The sequence below is a fragment of the Ixodes scapularis genome, unplaced genomic scaffold (assembly GCF_016920785.2).
Source record: "Ixodes scapularis isolate PalLabHiFi unplaced genomic scaffold, ASM1692078v2 PGA_scaffold1__304_contigs__length_218370807, whole genome shotgun sequence".
In the NCBI taxonomy this organism is placed as follows: domain Eukaryota; kingdom Metazoa; phylum Arthropoda; class Arachnida; order Ixodida; family Ixodidae; genus Ixodes; species Ixodes scapularis.
This window is the reverse complement of record NW_024609846.1, coordinates 35,998,534-36,016,903: the sequence shown is the minus strand read 5'-3', so window position 1 is coordinate 36,016,903 and position 18,370 is coordinate 35,998,534. Positions and strand designations below refer to the sequence as shown.

Sequence of the window (18,370 nt, the reverse complement as noted above, 5' to 3'; positions counted from 1 at the left end):
GACGAACTGAAGTTCCTTGGCCACGTGGTTAGTAACGAAGGCGTCCGCCCAGACCCCGAGAAGACTCGCGCCGTCGCGGCATTTCCAGCGCCGACAGATAAGAAGGCCGTGCGAAGATTCCTTGGACTTTGTGCCTATTATCGACGCTTCGTTCGGGATTTCGCAAGGATTTCCGCACCACTTACGAATCTCACGAAGGACGCCAAGAAGTTCGAATGGGCCGAGGAGCAACATCAGGCATTCGACGAACTGAAACGACGACTCCAGTCCAGACTCCTCCTGTGCTTGGACATTTCGACCAGGATGCGGAAACAGAAATTCACACGGACGCAAGTAACGCGGGACTGGGCGCAGTACTAGTCCAAGTGCAAGAAGGCATCGAGCGAGTCATCGCCTACGCAAGTCGGACATTGTCCAAGGCGGAGAAAAATTACTCCACAACTGAGAAAGAATGCCTTGCGGTCGTCTGGGCAATAACGAAGTTTCGTCCGTACTTGTACGGCAGCCCGTTCCGTGTAGTCACGGACCACCACTCGCTCTGCTGGCTTGCGAAGCTGAAGGACCCGTCAGGACGCCTCGCTCGATGGAGTCTTCGACTACAAGAGTTCAACATGACAGTGGTCTATAAGTCAGGCCGCAAGCACAGCGACGCCGACTGCCTGTCCAGAGCCCCCGTCGAAACCCCTTCCGGCTGCAGCGACGACAATGACGACGAGTGCTTTCTAGGAGCAGTGAACACCGACGATATGGCACGACGTCAACGGGACGATCCTGAGCTGCGCGCATTAATCGAGCACCTGGAAGGGGGCAGGAGTACCGTGCCACGTGTCTTCTCACGAGTACTGCCGACCTTCGCCATCCGACAAGGTGTACTCTACAAAGAGAACTTCGGCAACAACAACACACCTTGGTTGCTGGTAATCCCGAGTGACCTTCGAGAGGAGATCTTCCAAGCCTGCCACGACGACCCGACATCCGGACACCTTGGTTACAGCCGGACACTGGCCCGTATTCGTGAAAAGTATTACTGGCCGAAGCTCCCCAAGACCGTCCACCTATACACACGATCATGCCACGAGTGCCAGCGACGCAAGAAACCGCCGACGAGGCCGGCCGGACTTCTGCAGCCCATTTCTCCTCCAACTACACCCTTCCAGCAGATCGGAATGGATCTACTTGGTCCTTTTCCGCCTTCGACGTTGGGGAACCGCTGGATCATCGTCACCACAGATTATCTCACGCGGTACGCCGAAACGAAAGCTCTTCCTTCAGGGACTGCTGTGGAAGTCGCCAAGTTTTTCATCGAGTCCATCGTCCTCCGGCACGGCGCTCCCGAGGTTCTCATTACAGATCGCGGATCTTCGTTCATGGCCCAGCTGACGCAAGAGATCCTTCGTCTCAGTGGCACCGACCATCGTCGAACCACTGCATACCACCCGCAGACCAACGGACTGACCGAGCGACTCAACAAGACAATCGCCGATATGATCTCTATGTACGTCGACGTAGAGCACAAGACGTGGGACGAGGTGCTGCCCTACGTCACGTTCGCCTACAATACGGCGGTTCAAGAGACCACTGGATTCACCCCTTTCCAGCTGGTACATGGTCGGAAGGTAACGACCATGCTGGACGCCATGCTGCCGCATGAGCCATCTGACAACGAGAGCGACGACGCCCAGGCGATTGCTCAACGCGCCGAAGAAGTTCGCCAGCTCGCCCGACTCCTGATTCAAGACCAGCAACGCGTCGACGCCGGCCGCTACAACCTTCGTCGTAGGGACGTCCACTTCCAGCCCGGAGATAGGGTGTGGGTATGGACGCCCATCCGTCGCCGCGGCCTCAGTGAGAAACTGCTGAAACGGTACTTTGGACCATACAAGGTACTTCGTCGCCTCGGCGAGCTGAACTACGAGGTGATGCCCGACGGAACACGAACATCGTCACGCCGCCCACCACGACCTGAGGTCGTCCACGTCGTGCGCCTGAAGCCGTACTACGCTCGATAGGACTGTGGACCTTTTGTCCTCCAAAAGACTCTTTAGTTTATCGTTCTTTTTTATTTTGATTTGTTTTACACTGCATCGGGGCGATGCACTTTTAAAGGGGGGAGTAATGCCGCGCGCAAGGCTGAGAAAGCAACGCTCGGTCACGGTCCTCCAGAAAGTTCCCGTTTATTCATATACCGCACGTAACTTCTATCATTTATCCCTGCTTTTGTTTTCTAGAAAGTGCGTGTTCATTCTCGCCCCGATCACGCGACGCTCGAACCGCTTTCGCCGAATCTTCGAGATAGCGGCGCACTCTAGATAAGAGGCCGCCCGCGACCTTGTCGAGTCAGTCTCGCCCTAGCGCTCGATTCTGCTGACACGCCGACTTCGACGCCCGCGACGCTCTGCTTTCTTCTGTTTCCTTCTTTATTTTTTTGGCACAAGTTCGCCACATTAAACGTTTATTTCTTTCTGTTTATTTCCTGTTTTTGTTTGGTCACCACCCGTGACAATATTTCACAACACGCTGGACGGCGAGACACTTTTAACATTGCACCACTGAAAAACTTAGCAAAAAACCTGTCTCACAAATTGATCTCGAGGATTAATATAGAATGCATTCTCATTTTTCTCGCCGAAAAAAAAAATAATAATAATAATCTTTACTTTATGTGTCCACAAACAGCGCAGGGCCTTTTGTGTGGTACACAGCAAATTATGGTTAAATCAATATGCACCAGTGTCGCGTTGAACAGTTCCACTTTAGACATGAATGTTTAGATGTTTACAGGACATAAACATGATTAAAGATGAAATGAAATAAACTTTACATTTGAAAAATAAGTTTTTAACAGAATTTGTTAGGCTCGGAAGGGCAGTTATCATAAGTAAATTAGGTCTTCCTTATTTACAGGTCCTACGAAGGGTTTGTGCCCGCACTCGTAGTTGGGGATCCACTGCTCCTGCGAGACATCTACGTGAAGGATTTCAAATGCTTCTCGGACAGAATAGTAAGAACTGCCCAGCTATATTTTCTTTAGACTATTCTTAGGCCCGCCTCAGACGGGGCAACTTTTCAGCAATTTTGAAGTTGCTGGCGGGTTGTTCCCTAGCTTTCCCTAGATCGACGTGAATTGCTGAGATCGGGTCCGGCTCGAACAAGCGAGCAACTCGGAACAATTCGAAGACGTTTGAAGCGGCTGGAGCCAATCAGGGACGCGATATATTCACGTGACACCCCTGTGGTGGTGATGATGACAGCCAAAGACTTAGTTCTGCTTTCAAATGGATCCTTTTTGGAACTAAATATTTTCAGAAAAATGAGTTAGTATTCTGAACGCCGTTCAAACATATAAGAACACGTTTTTAGCGCTTTGCTCGGCGTCTAAATAGTAAAAGAAAAATCAAATTTAATGATGATGATGGCAAGTCGGAGCAATTCGGTTGCTGCGTGTGAACGCGGGTGGCCCGTGTTGCTGCTGTTGCGACGTCAAGTTGCTGGGTGAAATTGCTCCGTCTGAAGCGGGCCTTAGTATCAGTAGCACGTGAATTTAAGGTACAATTACAATTTTTCCCCAAAAAAGCGTAAACACAAAACACGTAAAAAAAAAAAACAAAAAAAACTGATGGCAAAAAACGAATAAAGAAGAAAAGCGTTTGTCAAGGGAGGTGCATCATTCTGATTTTGCGGACACTTCACTGTTCGTTTCAGGTATCCAATGCCACGGGAAACCCCTTGTGGGACCGAATGATGTTAAACTCCCCGGAAGAAGAGTGGAAAGCTACAAGAACTATGATGTCGCCTGCATTTACAACCAGCCGGCTGAAAGCAGTTAGTAACCAGTTTGAGCCCCCTTCTGTTCCTAACATATTCACTTCTTTTCATAAGAAAAAAAAAAAAAAAAAAGACAAAAGCGTAACAGGATGTACGCACTGTTTGCCATGTTAATTACGTTGAGGTATGTTTTTTTTTGTATCCACCAGTTTCGTTGAAATAGATAATTTATTCGTGGATCTCGAACTTATGACGCTTAGAGCAGCTACGACTTCGCGCTTGAATTGGTCGTTTTAAAGCCCGATTCACGTAATTCGATTTTACGTGCGATTTCGCAAGTGGGGTTGAGCACCGCAACTTCCACTGCACTTTTTTTTTTGTCGCACGGAGAGTTATCGCAACTGCGAAATCGCAAGTAAAATCGCATTATGGAACTCAGTTTTCAGACGCCTTTTGTATCAAGGAAACGAAAAGCTACAGGCTATAATGACCAACTTCTTAAGATGATATGGAATGAATCGATATACAGTGATGCCTCGTTAATTAGGACACCATCTGTCCACCCCCAAAATCTTCCTTAAATAATGCGAACCTGTCCATAATGAAAATACGAAAATGGATATATTTTCCCAGTTTGCCCCTTAAAATGGAGTTCATATACTAGGGACGTGGTTCTCAAATGAGGGTCCGCGATGGCATCCTAGGGGTCCGTGAACCCCTGTCTCATCAGTCAAGCCCGGCAATATAAGTTGTCTTTCTTCACGTTGAAAAGAAACGTTTCAATTTTCGTGTGAATTCTCTCATGTGTATGCCTTTGAGATAAGTCTACTTCACACTAGAAAATAGTTATATGCATTTATAAAATCCTTATCATCATTAATCTATACCTTTATATTCCCCTCACCCCAAACGGGGTCCTCCATCATCTCCGCCTTCCTACAAGGGGTCCGCGAAACATCAATGGTTGAGAACCACTGTACTAGGGTATCAATATGAACGGGGTCCATATTAACGAGACACTACTGTATACCCTGAATAAATTGACGAATAATTCACCGACAAAGAAAGACTCCAAGCATTTTAATAAATTGAGAGTTAAAAAAATACAGGCTATAATGACCAGCGTTTTAAGGTGATATAAAATGAAATAATATATTCTATATGAATAGATGAATAATGACCCAACCCTTTAAAAAAAGGAATCTTGATATTTTAAAGCATGACAAAATTGTTTCAACCTAAGAAAAGAAAAAACAAATAATTGCCGAGAAATTGTTTACTGATCGGACTCTGCCGGGTGAGTCAGAAGTCATACGGAGCAACAAAGTAAAACGATGCAACATATCCTTCTCAGCTGTTACGTTATCAAAGCCATTGATTGATGATCCGGTTTGCTTCCGCTTCCTAGATGTCGTGGTAAGGGAATCATTTTTGCACTCACAGTTGTGTTTTATGTAAAGAAAAATATACAGGCAACCTTGAATGGCTTCTTCAACACTGGTTGTACACAAATAGTTCGCCAAAAGAAGAAAAAAGAAAAAAAAATTAAAATGTCTATAATGTCACTGACACGTATACCTCAACTCACACAAGGCGCTGTGAGTCCTGGGCCAGCTTATTCTTGCTCCGAAAACAATGAGATTGTTTTCATGTCAATAAAAAGTGATTCGAAGGTCTTTGTTAATAGCCGAGACTATTTCGACGCCCGACGTCAAAATAACTTCGAAATTATTTTGACCTCTATGAGTTCACTTCCATAAAACATCAAAACAGTTTTAAAAATATCGTTTTGTCCATCGTGAAAACAACAACTTTGTTATTACGTCGTCTTAGCCGTCACAGTGCTATGTAGCTGTTTCCGTTTCGTTCTATTTCGCCCTGTAGACGATGTCCTCGGTGTTGTTGTGTTGGCTGAGTTACGTGTCGCTATGTGGCAGGCCTAAAGGAAGCTTCGGTTCTACTTGACACTGTAAATTCTTCATTCGGCGAGAGTGTGTGCCTGTCCGCTCGACGGTCGCACGATTTTTTTTTTTCGGCCGTGACAAGGATATTGTTGCGTGCGTGGCGCGGGTGAACGGGTTTCTAACCTCGCTTGAACCCCATTCGGCCCTGATCTTTAGTTCTCGAATCGTGTGCTCTTCTGGAACGCTCCGGCTCATCTTCGGGCTATTATCGTGTGTTCCGCTTCGGAATGTTCCTGAACTACCCGTGTGTATAAACGCATCGGTAACGAGCTGGTTCGCCCAGTCGCCCTTCCGTCGCCCTCGTAAGATGATGGTACCTTACTTTATTAGTTTTGCAGGCACGAGTTCGCCTTCCTATAGATTATTTTCCGTTTCAAATTTGTCTACTATTTTTATTCGTGGCAGTCGGGAGTCAATAAGAACGTGCTTTCGGTGCTTGCAGCTCACCAATAGTAGGCTTAATCTATGGCAACATGGCGGTGCACTGCGACAGCGTCGAGGTGCTTGATATTTGGGCCATCCCGCTGCAGGCTTCCATGACTTCTGACCAACTTGAACTGTAACAGCCGTGGACAGACTTGCTGTTTCGTGTCCTGAACGCTTGAAAAAACAAGCAAAAGAAAGGTCTCCGAAAGAGGAACCCGATGCGCGTCGCTGACGTTGATGGCCGAGGGCGAGTACGTGACACTCCTATCTTTTTCTCGGCATGTAATTGGTCTACCGCAACGCAACGCTTTGGAAAGTTGAGCCAGGTTCGATACTCCGTTGCGTCGCACTGCTGAGCGCTGCGCGAGCGCGCGCTTTGCAGCGCAAGCAGCCACTTTCTGCTTGAAGCACGCCGTCCGCGCTAACATGCGATCAAAGGCAAGGGTGTTGATGATCCTTCACGTGGAATGTTGTGCCCACAACAAAGCCGAGTTGGACATCTTTATCTTTTGTCTTCACGTATTAAATTTAAGTGCGTAAATTACGTATACCACTGAAGGTTTTGAATAATATTTGTAGATGCACACCTCCGATACCGTGTGAGCGCGTCTTCGTATGGTGGAGAACTTTGCAACTGGTTTGTGAATTTGTCGTTTAGATTGAATTGTTCTTTTCTTCTTTGTGTTGACGTGTCTGCGGCGGCAACGCAGCGATCGAGACGTTGAATGTATTGCTGAAAATATAAACATTGGCTCGTTGATGTTTTTTGATCGATACAAACGACAAAAAAAAGCTTTGGACGCACCGAGCAAAGCTGCGTCGTGGTTTTACTCCCCCTTTCGGGGACCAAAACCTGTGCAATCGACTACAAATTTTATGACTCGATTTTTTAAGATATTCAGCTCGACGTTTGTCTAGTATCAATGACGAGCAATAAATCACGGATTCGGTGACGTTTAGCACACCACGTAAATGTTACGCGAGTTTTATTTTGAAGTATTTTCGGTTATATGGTAATAAAAGCTGCAGTCGATAGTACGGCCTTTGTTGCCCGAAAAATGCGCGACGCCGACAGCAAGCAGGCCGATAATGGTTTGGTCGCCACTTTCGAATACCATTCCAGTCCGAAACTCCAAACTTTCCCGCCTTGTTTGTGTTGGTAAGTTTCACGGGAGATTTCAAAATAGTGCGGCAGATATTTTGACGGGAAAGGGGAATCAGAATTACTAAGATAAAAAAAAATATTTTCACATCTTCAAGAATGGCCGTTACAGTCGTCAAAATAATGGCCTCGTCGAAATAATAGTCACCTCGTTAATATCACGTGTGTTGAAAGGTATACCATTGCGATGCAATGTACCGAGCAATATCTATGACTGCTTATTGCATACAGTCTGATACAGGAAAATAAAACCCCATCGTCACGGTGCTTGGCCGTTTTCGTGCATTTACTCTCATATTACGCACAGCAAAAAGCGCAGGATAACAGCGCCTTCACTGCACGTGTTTGGTTTCACCCATGGAGGTAGGAAGCTTCCGGGTGGTGACATGGCGCCGCCAGAGGTGAAGCCAGAAGGGTAAAAGGTCACGCCCCCAACGATGAACAAAACCACAGCTGTTTTTGGTCATGCTCGGAAGCATTCGAGGGTGACCAAAACAGCTGTGGTCATCGTTGGGGGGCGTGTCCCTCACACTTGTGGCTTCATCGCTGATGACGTCATGTCACCTTCAGAATCTTCCTCCCTCCATGATTTAGCCGGTGACTGCAGACGCACAAAAATAGCGATTGCCGTGACGATGCCCTTTAGCCACCCTAACTAAAACACTCAGATGGGAAACTCACCGTTGAAAGCTGGCCGGGTCGCTGGCGTCTACCGAGACCGAGCTAAATACGACAACAGCGACACTCTTAATCTTTTGTCTTTACTGTGGTCCCCTCGAGCTTTAAGAAAGCATGTTTTTTTCGTAAAAAGAAAAAAAAAACTCTTTTTGTAGTAACTTTTACTGGAGTTTAGTACAAAAGGAAGGGCGCGTGATGTTTCCTAAAATCTTTAGCTTGGAAGGTTATGCGGCACAATTAATATTGATTTTATATAGCCATGTCTCAGTGGTGATTTCAGGTAGCGCGTCCCCACCTAGGCGCATCCTAAATTCGGTAGCGATTCGCGGTGCGGCCGCTTCGTAGACGGGGGTGGCACCCCTGAAACCCCTCCACCGTATCTGTTCCGGCGCCAAAATGGCCGACTGAAGCCAAAATAGAAGCCACGTGCAGTTCGTCGAGTGGCCGCGGCGGGAGAGACGGCGGTGTTGCAATCGCCATTAGCTCGGTTCTCGAGTACGGATCGGTGCCACTTTTTGAGAGCAGGCTCTATGGCAGTTTCCCATCTGAGTGGTTCTAGTAACGTTCCCTTTACCCCACATCGGTCCTCTCCCACCGTCGGCTACTGTAGTGATTAAAGTCAAACTGAGCATAGTATATGGTCGGTTCAATCGATATACATAGGTTTTATTGTATTTAAAGCATTTTTTTTTAAAGTCAAATGCTCCCCTATGTTTCCGTAGATGATTCCAAAAATTATCGCTACGTCCGACGAATTCTGCAAACGACTGCTGCTGGAAGGAGAAAAGAAAGGTGCTGTCGAACTTTCCGGGTAAGTCGCTGCCCCGGTGTGATATGGCACGATACATTATTGAAATATATAAATTAGATGTTTATCATTTTGACTGGACGAGACCCTTTATGGACTGGTACCTTCAAGTTTTGCTTTGTCTAGGAGAAGCTAGCCGCTGCTCGCCCAGTTCTTGTTGAACATTGTTTAATATAAAACTCTGCATCCAATAAAGTGTGAGCACAAAGCAATAACTATTTTCCGAGGGGATATAAGAAGTATCATTAAACATACACGAGTTCTCCATAACCAGATGGCGCCAAAAAACTTGTAATGAACGCGTTGCTATGTTTTATACTTTCTTTTTGGTGTGTCGATAACTGCAATGCGCGACACAACAACTCTTACACTGCGGTGAACATACCGTGAAACAACCATTTATAATGCCTGATAATCTACAGAACAAGTACGCATGTACTTCAACGTAATCATAATTGTGTGACAAGTTGAAAAAGGGAATATTTACGTGATCTGGATAAATGGTTCGCGATGTCTTCTTCTAAAATAACCTGATATATTTCCCTTGCAGGATGTTCGAGTCATTCGCCATGGATACAACGGCAGCCCTGGTCTACTCTCTAGACTTGAACACCCACGAAAATCTCGACCATCCTTTGGTAAAATGCTGCAAGGGATTTTTCGGAAACTTGGGTGGATGGAAGATGATCTTGTTGTGTGAGTTTTATTTGTCTTATACATGCCGGCCAACTATCATCAATAATAATATAAAATGACAGATGGACGAGCTGAGTACCCGATTATCATGTACTGCTTCAAGAGCCTCTTTTAATTTAAACATATTGTCCGCTCACGAAGAAAATAAAAGTAAACAACTGTGTTGAAAAAGTGGCTTCTAGACCCCTTTAAGTGCCGAAGGGACTGCATAAATATCTATTGTTATTATAACGTTTATAGTTACCTGCGTTTTTCTTTAAATGTTTCTGCACTAATGTGGAACCGATGCGCTGTTTAGAATAACCGGCTCCCCATTATCGCAGCTTGTCTCTATTACCTGAAGAGGCGGAGTTGGGTCCCACGCGTACGTTCTAGGTGTCTAAGGGATATCTTCATATTCTAAAAGCTAAAAATGTACGCGAGGAAAAATTTTATCGAGCATGCTGTAGGTGGATCTAGGAAAGTAGAAAATAATAAATTTAAAATTACGTAATTTTACGCGATGAGAGGGCATATAAAAAGAGATGGCTAGGAATTGAAGCATTTACACTCTAATTTCTTAGTAAACGTTCTGAAGGCAATAAATCGATGTTCAGAAGCCCAGCAAAGCGAGGCAAAAAATCAACGTGGGCACTCAACAACAACAACAAAACAAATCTTAGTATAAAATATGTTGTTAAGTGGGAGGTTTTTATTTGACAATGAAACGCTTCCAGGCACTTCTCTCTTTACCGGCCGGGAAATAAAAATATCTATAATCTGCACGCCGGAGTTGAAGGAATACTACCGACTTTCACATCGAGCGCTCCTATCAGGCGGTATTTCAACAGCAGACTCGTACGGTACTGATTACAAGAAATCGATTTGTTATAAAATGAATTGGTGGGCTAGTTGGTATAGAGCTTTATCCAATAGGTGACGTGGATGTGGCTGACGTACTTTGGTAGTGGGGATGCATCGCAGTGCAAAAGCAGAGAGCTTTTGAAAAGAGTCCGCTTTTCTTTTAAAGTTCTATGGAGAAAAAAATGGGTTGGCTCTCTATTTTTGTGTTTTGGTTTTCTTTTCACATGTTTTACGACGTGCAATGGATGACATTCGATTTCAAAATCGTCTTACGGTCCCTTTAACTCTCCAACAGGAGGATGGTTTACCAAAATTGGTGGATATGAACTTGTGTGGTTTGGAATTCGGTGATTCTAATCCAATAATAAACAGTACAAAAGACACGTCTCCGAACCGACGGAAAAATCTGTAGTTATGAAAACGCGAAGTAATTTGGAAAAGTAAAGGGTACTTTTCGAGCAATGGCCAATACTTCTGTTCTCGAGTAACCGAGGTAATCTAATTGAATACTTTTTAACCGAGAGTAGTTGCAATCCATAACGTTTTGTAAGTAACGTGGAGAAGACTGCGCCAAAGATTATTGAAATATTGCGAACGTGGAGGGGGGGGGGGGGGGGGAGCGTGGCGAGTCGTGAGCAGATTATTATCAGTCAGCAACCTATGAGATTTAAGAATTAGCCGGTAAGAACGTCAAAGGACAAGGTACAATACAAGCAAATTGTTGTGTGTATGTTTATACAGCCGCAAGTCAGTCTGTCTCAGTGGGCGTTTGGTGTCTCAGCTGTAGATGAGCAATTTAGCCAGTGCGGAACAACCGCTAGCCTGGGGTCTTTAACGTGAACCACGCAGTAGTGGTACACGACCGCACGCCGGTACGAGACTCATTTAGATCGAAACGGGCAGGTGTGGGTATTGAACTCTGGGGCTCTACCACACTTCATCCCAAGTCACTTCATCCAAGGACAGTTCACCACAGACACATCATACCAAAGTAATTTCATTCCAGGATGTTTCACCCCAAAACAGTTAATCCCATGTACAATTTATACCACGACATTTGATGCCAGAATAGTCCATACGGTTCAGCCGATTCAAGGGCCACTCACTTCATCCCAGGTCATTTCATCCCAGGACTTTTCATCCATGACACTTTATCCCACAAACGTTCTATCCCCAGATGTCTCCTCCCAAGATGTTTCATACAAAGGACATTTCATACCTGGATATTTTATACCACAATGTCTTCTGCCTAGAAGAATAAGTTATAAAGTCGGTAGCTCACGCGCACAGCCGGTATATGCACTTCGTCTTTCTTATATTGTCACCAGTGTTGGACAAAATACTCGATAAAAGTATTTAAGTTAAGTTACTAATACCTGCGTCATAAAGTATTTAAAATACTACTCAGGTTAGTTTCACTGCAAAGTATCTTGACTCCTTGAGTGTGGTACAGATACTTAGAAATGTATTTGTGTTACTTTTGAAGATACTTCCGCATTGCTTAATTTGTTTCGACGTCAATGACAATGACATTTATGCAGATACGCAAATCTGGGTTACCAGAATGGTTTATTAGCACGCAACAACACAAAACGGAAAAAAAAGTATCGTAGGGCTATTTTATGCAGTCCGACTACAAAGAGCGAAATATTGTCACGAATGATGAATGATGACGCGGCGAATAACTGAAGAAACTAAACCTTTAATGGGGCGAACTTGTTTCCAATATAAAAGAGTCAAAGGCTAGCGTCGCAGGCGTCGATGTCGGCGAAACAGCAGGATCGACCGCTGGGGCGAGACTGACTCCGGACCGCCACCCGGAGCACCTTTTGTACCCGCGTGTGTTTCTGGAACATTCGGCGTAGAAACTGCGGCGCGTAGAACATTCGAAACTCGATCAGACGACGAAATTCTCGAACTTACCAGAATGTCAAGTTGAATAAATAAATAAAAGACAAGTCTGCTTTCTGGTATCGAACCCGGAGACTCCGCGCGAGAGCCTCCGCGCGAGAGCCAAGCGCGGTAACCATTCGGCCACGCGCTCGCTGGGCAACGCACGTGGCAATATCACTGATAGATGTAACAAAACATTTCTGGGACAACAAGATAGAGGCCGCTTTAGCTATTGGGGAGGTCAGACCGTGGCGCCCCAAGCGGTTAACTTTAGAACTAGATGGATGGGGACAACAAACACAATGGCTCAGCGCTCGGCTGACTTAACCGAACGCGGCGTCAGCGTTCGGCTGGAGTTTGTGTTCTCCGGTGAGGGGGAGGAGGGGCTCTTTTGTTACCACTCCGGCCTGCATGAACAATGCAGCATGCACCCTGCCCAGCTCAGCACAAAAGCCCAGGTGGGTCAAGTTTGCATCCTCTGACGACTGCTCTCGGGGGAGATCCGGCACTTAACGTCACTTCACTAATTTTTGGTATTTTTTCATTACGCTATGCCCCGCGCTCTATTAAAAACGATGACACGAACATGCTCACAAGGCCTGTGGGCATGTGCAGAGGCCTTGCGTTGGGTAAACACCGAGGTGTGGGGGTGACAAACGGGTCAGAGCGCTTCGCCAATAGTGACATCGCTGAATATCACATCCTGCGGCGCACCTTAGACGCATCGTTATACTATACAATCTATATTTCCTATACGGGGAGTTCACTATAAACGAACTTGGGACACGGATATGAGTGAATGGATAACAAAGAGAGCCCATATAATAGCCACGGCAGTGGTCGCATGTTCTTCAAATAGGTTGCCTTCAGAAAAGCACTCAAGGTTGGGGGACACTTTGTTGGCATTTTGAGAAGTCACCCAACTCCTAGTTCGTTTTCTGTACTGTTCTCTGCTTATCAATGTTCGCTTACAGACAGTGTTCGCGAGAGCATTAGGTGTCGGACTGACAACACAAAAAAAAAAAAATAAAACCTCGACGTTTTGCCTTAGCGGGGTCAAATATACGAAAAGCAAAACAAAAATGTCTACTTTTTTGAGTGTGTGTCCACTCCTCATTTTCTTCTATTTGTTATTTCTTGACACTTAACTCTTCATTGCTGTCGCAGGTCGTTTTCCGGTCTGCTTGCGCCTCAGGGTCGCGCAACGAGCACGAAGCGACGTATAAAAGAGTAACGCGCATGCTTCTTGAGGCTATTGGCGATGTCACTTCAAGCCCACGGCAGGGGCACATAGTAGTGATGGACTTTGAAAAGGCCGAAGAAAATGCTTTTCGGGAATCCCGACGTCGAGGTGCATGGATGCGTATTCTATTTCGCGCAATGCATCTGGCGCCGAATTGAAGAGCTCGGAATGCACACGCGATTCATTGATGACTCCAGCTACCACCTCATCGTAAAGAAATTCATCGCACTGTGCTTCTGCGATATTTTCGACGTCTGCAACAAATATCGCATGCTCACAAGACAGCTGCTGGACTTGTTTGGATGCACGGAACAGTACTAAGACTTCCTAGACTACTTTGAGACTATCTGGGTCGGTCGACCCCGCAAGGACCCAAGGTTCCCAATATCCATGTGGAATTGCAAGCGCGTGACAGAGGTCAGCCTTCGAAGAACCAACAGTAGCGTTGAAAGCTGGCACCGGGTATTTCAAAATTCTATCGGTGCATCCCATCCTACAGTATTCAATTTGTTGGATGAGCTCCTCTCCGACCAAGTCCGTGTGAACGCGATGGCCGTCCAGCTGGATGTGAGTCATGAGACATCGCTATAAACGAAGAAGGAGTACGAGCAAAGCAATCCAACAAGCGTTTATACCGGATCCTGGATGACTATAACAACAGAGACACAGCCAGCTTTCTCTATGCGTGCTGCTGCTAGTACTCTGCGATTTTTGAGTGTATTAGCCCGAATCGTGTGCTCTGAAGACTGTATTAGCCAGAATTGAGTGTTCTGAAGATCGTATTATCCCGAATTTCGGCCTTTGAAGGTGCGTTAAGGTTTTGCTCTTATGGGTAGGTTGAAGTAAAATAAACGTTTTAAATTTTCATATTTCTGGTGAATATTGTGTTAGAACGAATACTGTTCGGCCGGTTTTCAAGGGACACCAAACCCCAATATTGCGGTTTGTTGCGGTATACAACTTTTACAAGAAGTAAATCTGACCATTACAGCATCACTGCAAATAGGGATCGAAATAAGTGAATGAATTAGTTGGGGAGAATACAAAAGAAAAGAAAGGATCTAAGTGGAATGGGCCGGCTTTTGCTGAAGTCCAGTACTGAGTTGTCTGTGGGCACTTTTATGCAAACCCCAAAATGACGTTAATAAGTGCTGCAGTCGGTGGAATGCGACCTATTTTACATGAAAACGACGACTTCGATAGTGCGCAAAAAAATAGTCTAAGATTTCTTCTTGCTCGAGCTCAGCAACTCGTGCGGTGCCCCAAATTATTCTGGTATGAAATGCCTGGGTATTTCATGCCACTGGCATAGAATGTCTTGGGATGAAACATCTTGGGATGAAATGACTTTGGTATGGAGTGCCCGGGATGCACATTCCTGGGATGACGTATCCGGGGATGAAGTGTGACAGAGCCACTCCAAAGTATGAAATATCCTGGCGTGTAATCTAAATGTGATCAAACATCTTTGGTATAAAGTGTCTGGGATGAAATGTCCTGGAATGAAGTATCTTGGGATGAACTGAGTGAACACCAGCCCAGGATCCTGGGATCTGCAGCGCGAGCTTTCGCTCTATGTGCTCCGAGCTGATGTGAGCTAGCTCACTCTGCCACCGAGTGGGCTAGCGCACAATACAAGAAGCGTAAAGATGATAAGCAACACTCTACGTTTATTATTCAGTTGACAAATAAAAACAATTTAGCGAGAAATTCAGTCGTGCAATACTTTTTCATCTTCACACGCAGTCACCATGTCGAGAGTCTTCAAATTACTTCCGTTGGAGTTTCCGAGCAAGAAGGGCACCGAATACGTCAAACAATTTACGAGACATATGGCGCATCAGCGGTGCGCTTCGAAAGAGGTAACTTTAATTCGCGTGTTGTGTGCATCAATTATCTATAGAGTCCATATAATAAGTCCGCGGTAAAACGTCCGCACTGTTACCGCTCATTCACACTGGAAGCGGATCCGCGTTTGTAAAGCGGTTGCGAACGCGGTTGTATAAAAATCCAGTACAATTGCACGCGCACTCGATGACATTAAGTGCCCGTGTAATTGTACTGGATCTTTATACAACCGCGTTCGCAACCGCTTTGCGAACGCGGATCTGCTTCCAGTGTGAATGAGCGGTTATTGTCACGCATTTCAGCCACCTCGGAACGGCGAGAAATAGAAACAGACGTTCGTAGCGCCGGGGAATCCAGCTATAGATTACTGGCGAGGCTTTAATAAACGCTAAAGGAAAGCAAAATATCACTCGCAATGTCGGTACCAGGCCTTGTTATTATGACTAACAGTTTAAGAAACGTGCGGTGTGGCTTGCTGTGTTCGCGTTTCAAGCTTTGTGATTTGTTCTTTGCCGTTTTCATCGGCGAATCGCGAAGCCTAGTTGGCCGAGGGACGATTATAAAATTCTCGGGACCTGCGTGCTCGGACCACACCCTGGGCTGTGAGTAATTAAGCTGGTAGCGACTATCCGAATGCAAAAATGAGGGAGAGGAGAAGACGAGAGGGGACGTCAGAATGCCGAGCTCTGATTGGAACGATTAGGGGGTAGACCTAAAGCTAGCGGCCTTTCTCTCCACTGCACTCGTCATACGCGATGAAACACGGAAAGACGGCGTCTGGCGTTTGCCTCTCGCATTTGAACGCGTTCGACGTCTGTTGTGGACACAAAGACAGCTAGCTTTAGGTCTACCCACTAATCGTTCCAATCAGAGGCCGGCATTCTCTCGTCACCGCGCGCACTCGTTTCCTCCTCCTCCTCTCTCTCTCAGTTTCTCGGCGCATACCTTTGTTTTACAAGTACAGACAGGCTGCGGGCTTTGTGTAAATTATAACTGAAGTTGACTAGCAACTGCTGGACTTCAACGTATCTATGGAAAATGTTTTAGAGCGCAGCTCTTAGGGGCCCGTTTCCAGCCTGAGCGGCGTCGCCGTCGCCGTCGCCGTCGCCGTCGGCGTCGCCGTCGGCGTCGGCGTAACCGCGCGTTGCATGCAACTCAGAGGAGATGCAACAGGTTGAATGCAACCTGAGATGCAGCAACTCAGAGGAGATGCAACAGGTTGCATGCAGCCTGAGATGCAGCAACTCAGAAAAGATGTAACAGGTTGCATGCAACCTGAGATGCAGCAACTCAAAGGAGATGCAACAGGTTGCATGCAGCCTGAGATGCAGCAACTCAGAGGAAATGCAACAGGTTGCATGCAACAGGTCACGTGACTCCCCAGGTCACGTGACTCCCCCGGTCACGTGACTCCCCCAAGTCACGTGACCCCCCAGGTCACGTGACCACCCCGAGGTCACGTGACCACTTTGAGGTCACGTGACCCCCCTCAGGGTTACGTGAACCCGTCCCCGAGGTTCACGTAACCCTGAGGGTTACGTGAACCTCGGGGACGGCCGAATTTCTAAGTTGGCCGGCCTTGAATTGAGGGACCCATTCCTGGTGCGGAACTCGGAAGCTGTCATAGAATTTTTGGCGAAGGGCGACCAGTCCTACGGTGGAGGTTTTTCTATTGACGTGGAGGACCTTTTCTATTCCATCCCGCATGATAAGCTGTTCCCAGCGGTAAAAAACTGCATTGAAGAAAACGATGAAATATGCTTTAGAAATTCGAGCGGAGTAAGTGTGGAATCTTTTTTAGAGTTACTAGAATGCTATCTTACCTCAACCTTTGTGTCCTTTGGGGATGGCGTTTATGTTCAAAAGCGAGGCATATGTATCGGTTCCCGTGTTGCGCCAGTGCTTTGCGATATATTTTTGGCTGGATGTGATAAGAGAATATGCAATGATATTGAAAAAATGGGGAAGTTCACAATCTGTCGGTATGTCGATGATTTCTTGGTGCTTGCCCCTAAGTCCGTTACTGTTACCATGGACTTAATCAGCGCTGTGTTGGATTGTTTTAACTTGAATTCACACGGATTGACGTTCACCCATGAAACTATGACGAGGGGAAGGCTTCAGTTTTTGGATTTGAGCCTCAACTTCGAAGGTGACCATGTTTGTTGGAAATATGAGCCGCGAACTAAGAAAGGGGTTCTGCCCTTCAATTCTGCGCAATCCAAACTCGTTAAAAGGGGAACAGCATCGTGCCTAATGAGAGCCTCCCTTGCAAAATCATGCCACCATGTCGCGGATGAAAGCTTCCTCACGCAGGTGAATCGTCTAAAACGAGGAGGGTACCCCGATCGCTTCTTGGTGGAAGTAGCGGATAACCTTGTTTCCAAGATGAAAAGAAAAGATGACGATCATATTCCTTCCAGACAACTAACAAGACCGGCGGTGATTCCTTATATTCATAACCTTTCGCATAATCTAAAAAAAGTGGCGGCTCATTTTGAAGTGCCAGTGGTGTTTTCAGCGCCGCATAAGCTGTCTCACTTGTGTTCAAAAATAAACAACAAAAAGGGAGAGGGTAAGGTGTGTCAAAGGAAACACGCTAATCAATATGTGGAGTGTGCAACGTCAGTGGTGTATAACATACCATTGAGTTGCGGGAAATCGTATGTCGGCCAAACGGGGCGTTGCATAAATGAAAGGGCCAGAGAACATGCCTGGTCAGTCAAACAGTCCCCGTCGGGCAATCTTGCGGTGCATTGTGATAGGTGCCCATGTAGCCCGGAATTGGAAAAAACAACAGTTCTGGGCAGATACGAAAACAAAACAGCGCGAGAAATACACGAGGCATTCCGCATAAGAGAGCAAGGGGTGAGTCTGTGTATTAGTGCGCCGTCACTGCACTTAACTGATAGAGAGTTTTTCTTTATGAGCCAACACCCTGATAGACGGTATTAATAGTCAATGTTGTTTTCAATAAACCTTCAGTTGTGAGTGCGCTTCGTCTCTGTCCCCTTCTTGGTCCTTGTTTATTCGGCGCTTTCCAT

At 46.2% G+C, this 18,370-nt stretch overlaps 1 protein-coding gene across 1 annotated transcript in view; it reads left to right on the top strand.

Annotated features, from left to right (window-relative positions):
* Window positions 1-18,370, top strand: part of LOC8026669 (cytochrome P450 3A41) — a 45,822-nt gene that overhangs the window by 7,266 nt on the left and 20,186 nt on the right. The window contains exons 4-8 of the mRNA XM_042290140.1: window positions 2,905-3,001; window positions 3,703-3,822; window positions 8,718-8,806; window positions 9,354-9,499; window positions 15,225-15,340. Coding sequence (XP_042146074.1) covers window positions 2,905-3,001; window positions 3,703-3,822; window positions 8,718-8,806; window positions 9,354-9,499; window positions 15,225-15,340 — 568 coding nt within the window. The remainder of the gene's footprint in view (window positions 1-2,904; window positions 3,002-3,702; window positions 3,823-8,717; window positions 8,807-9,353; window positions 9,500-15,224; window positions 15,341-18,370) is intronic.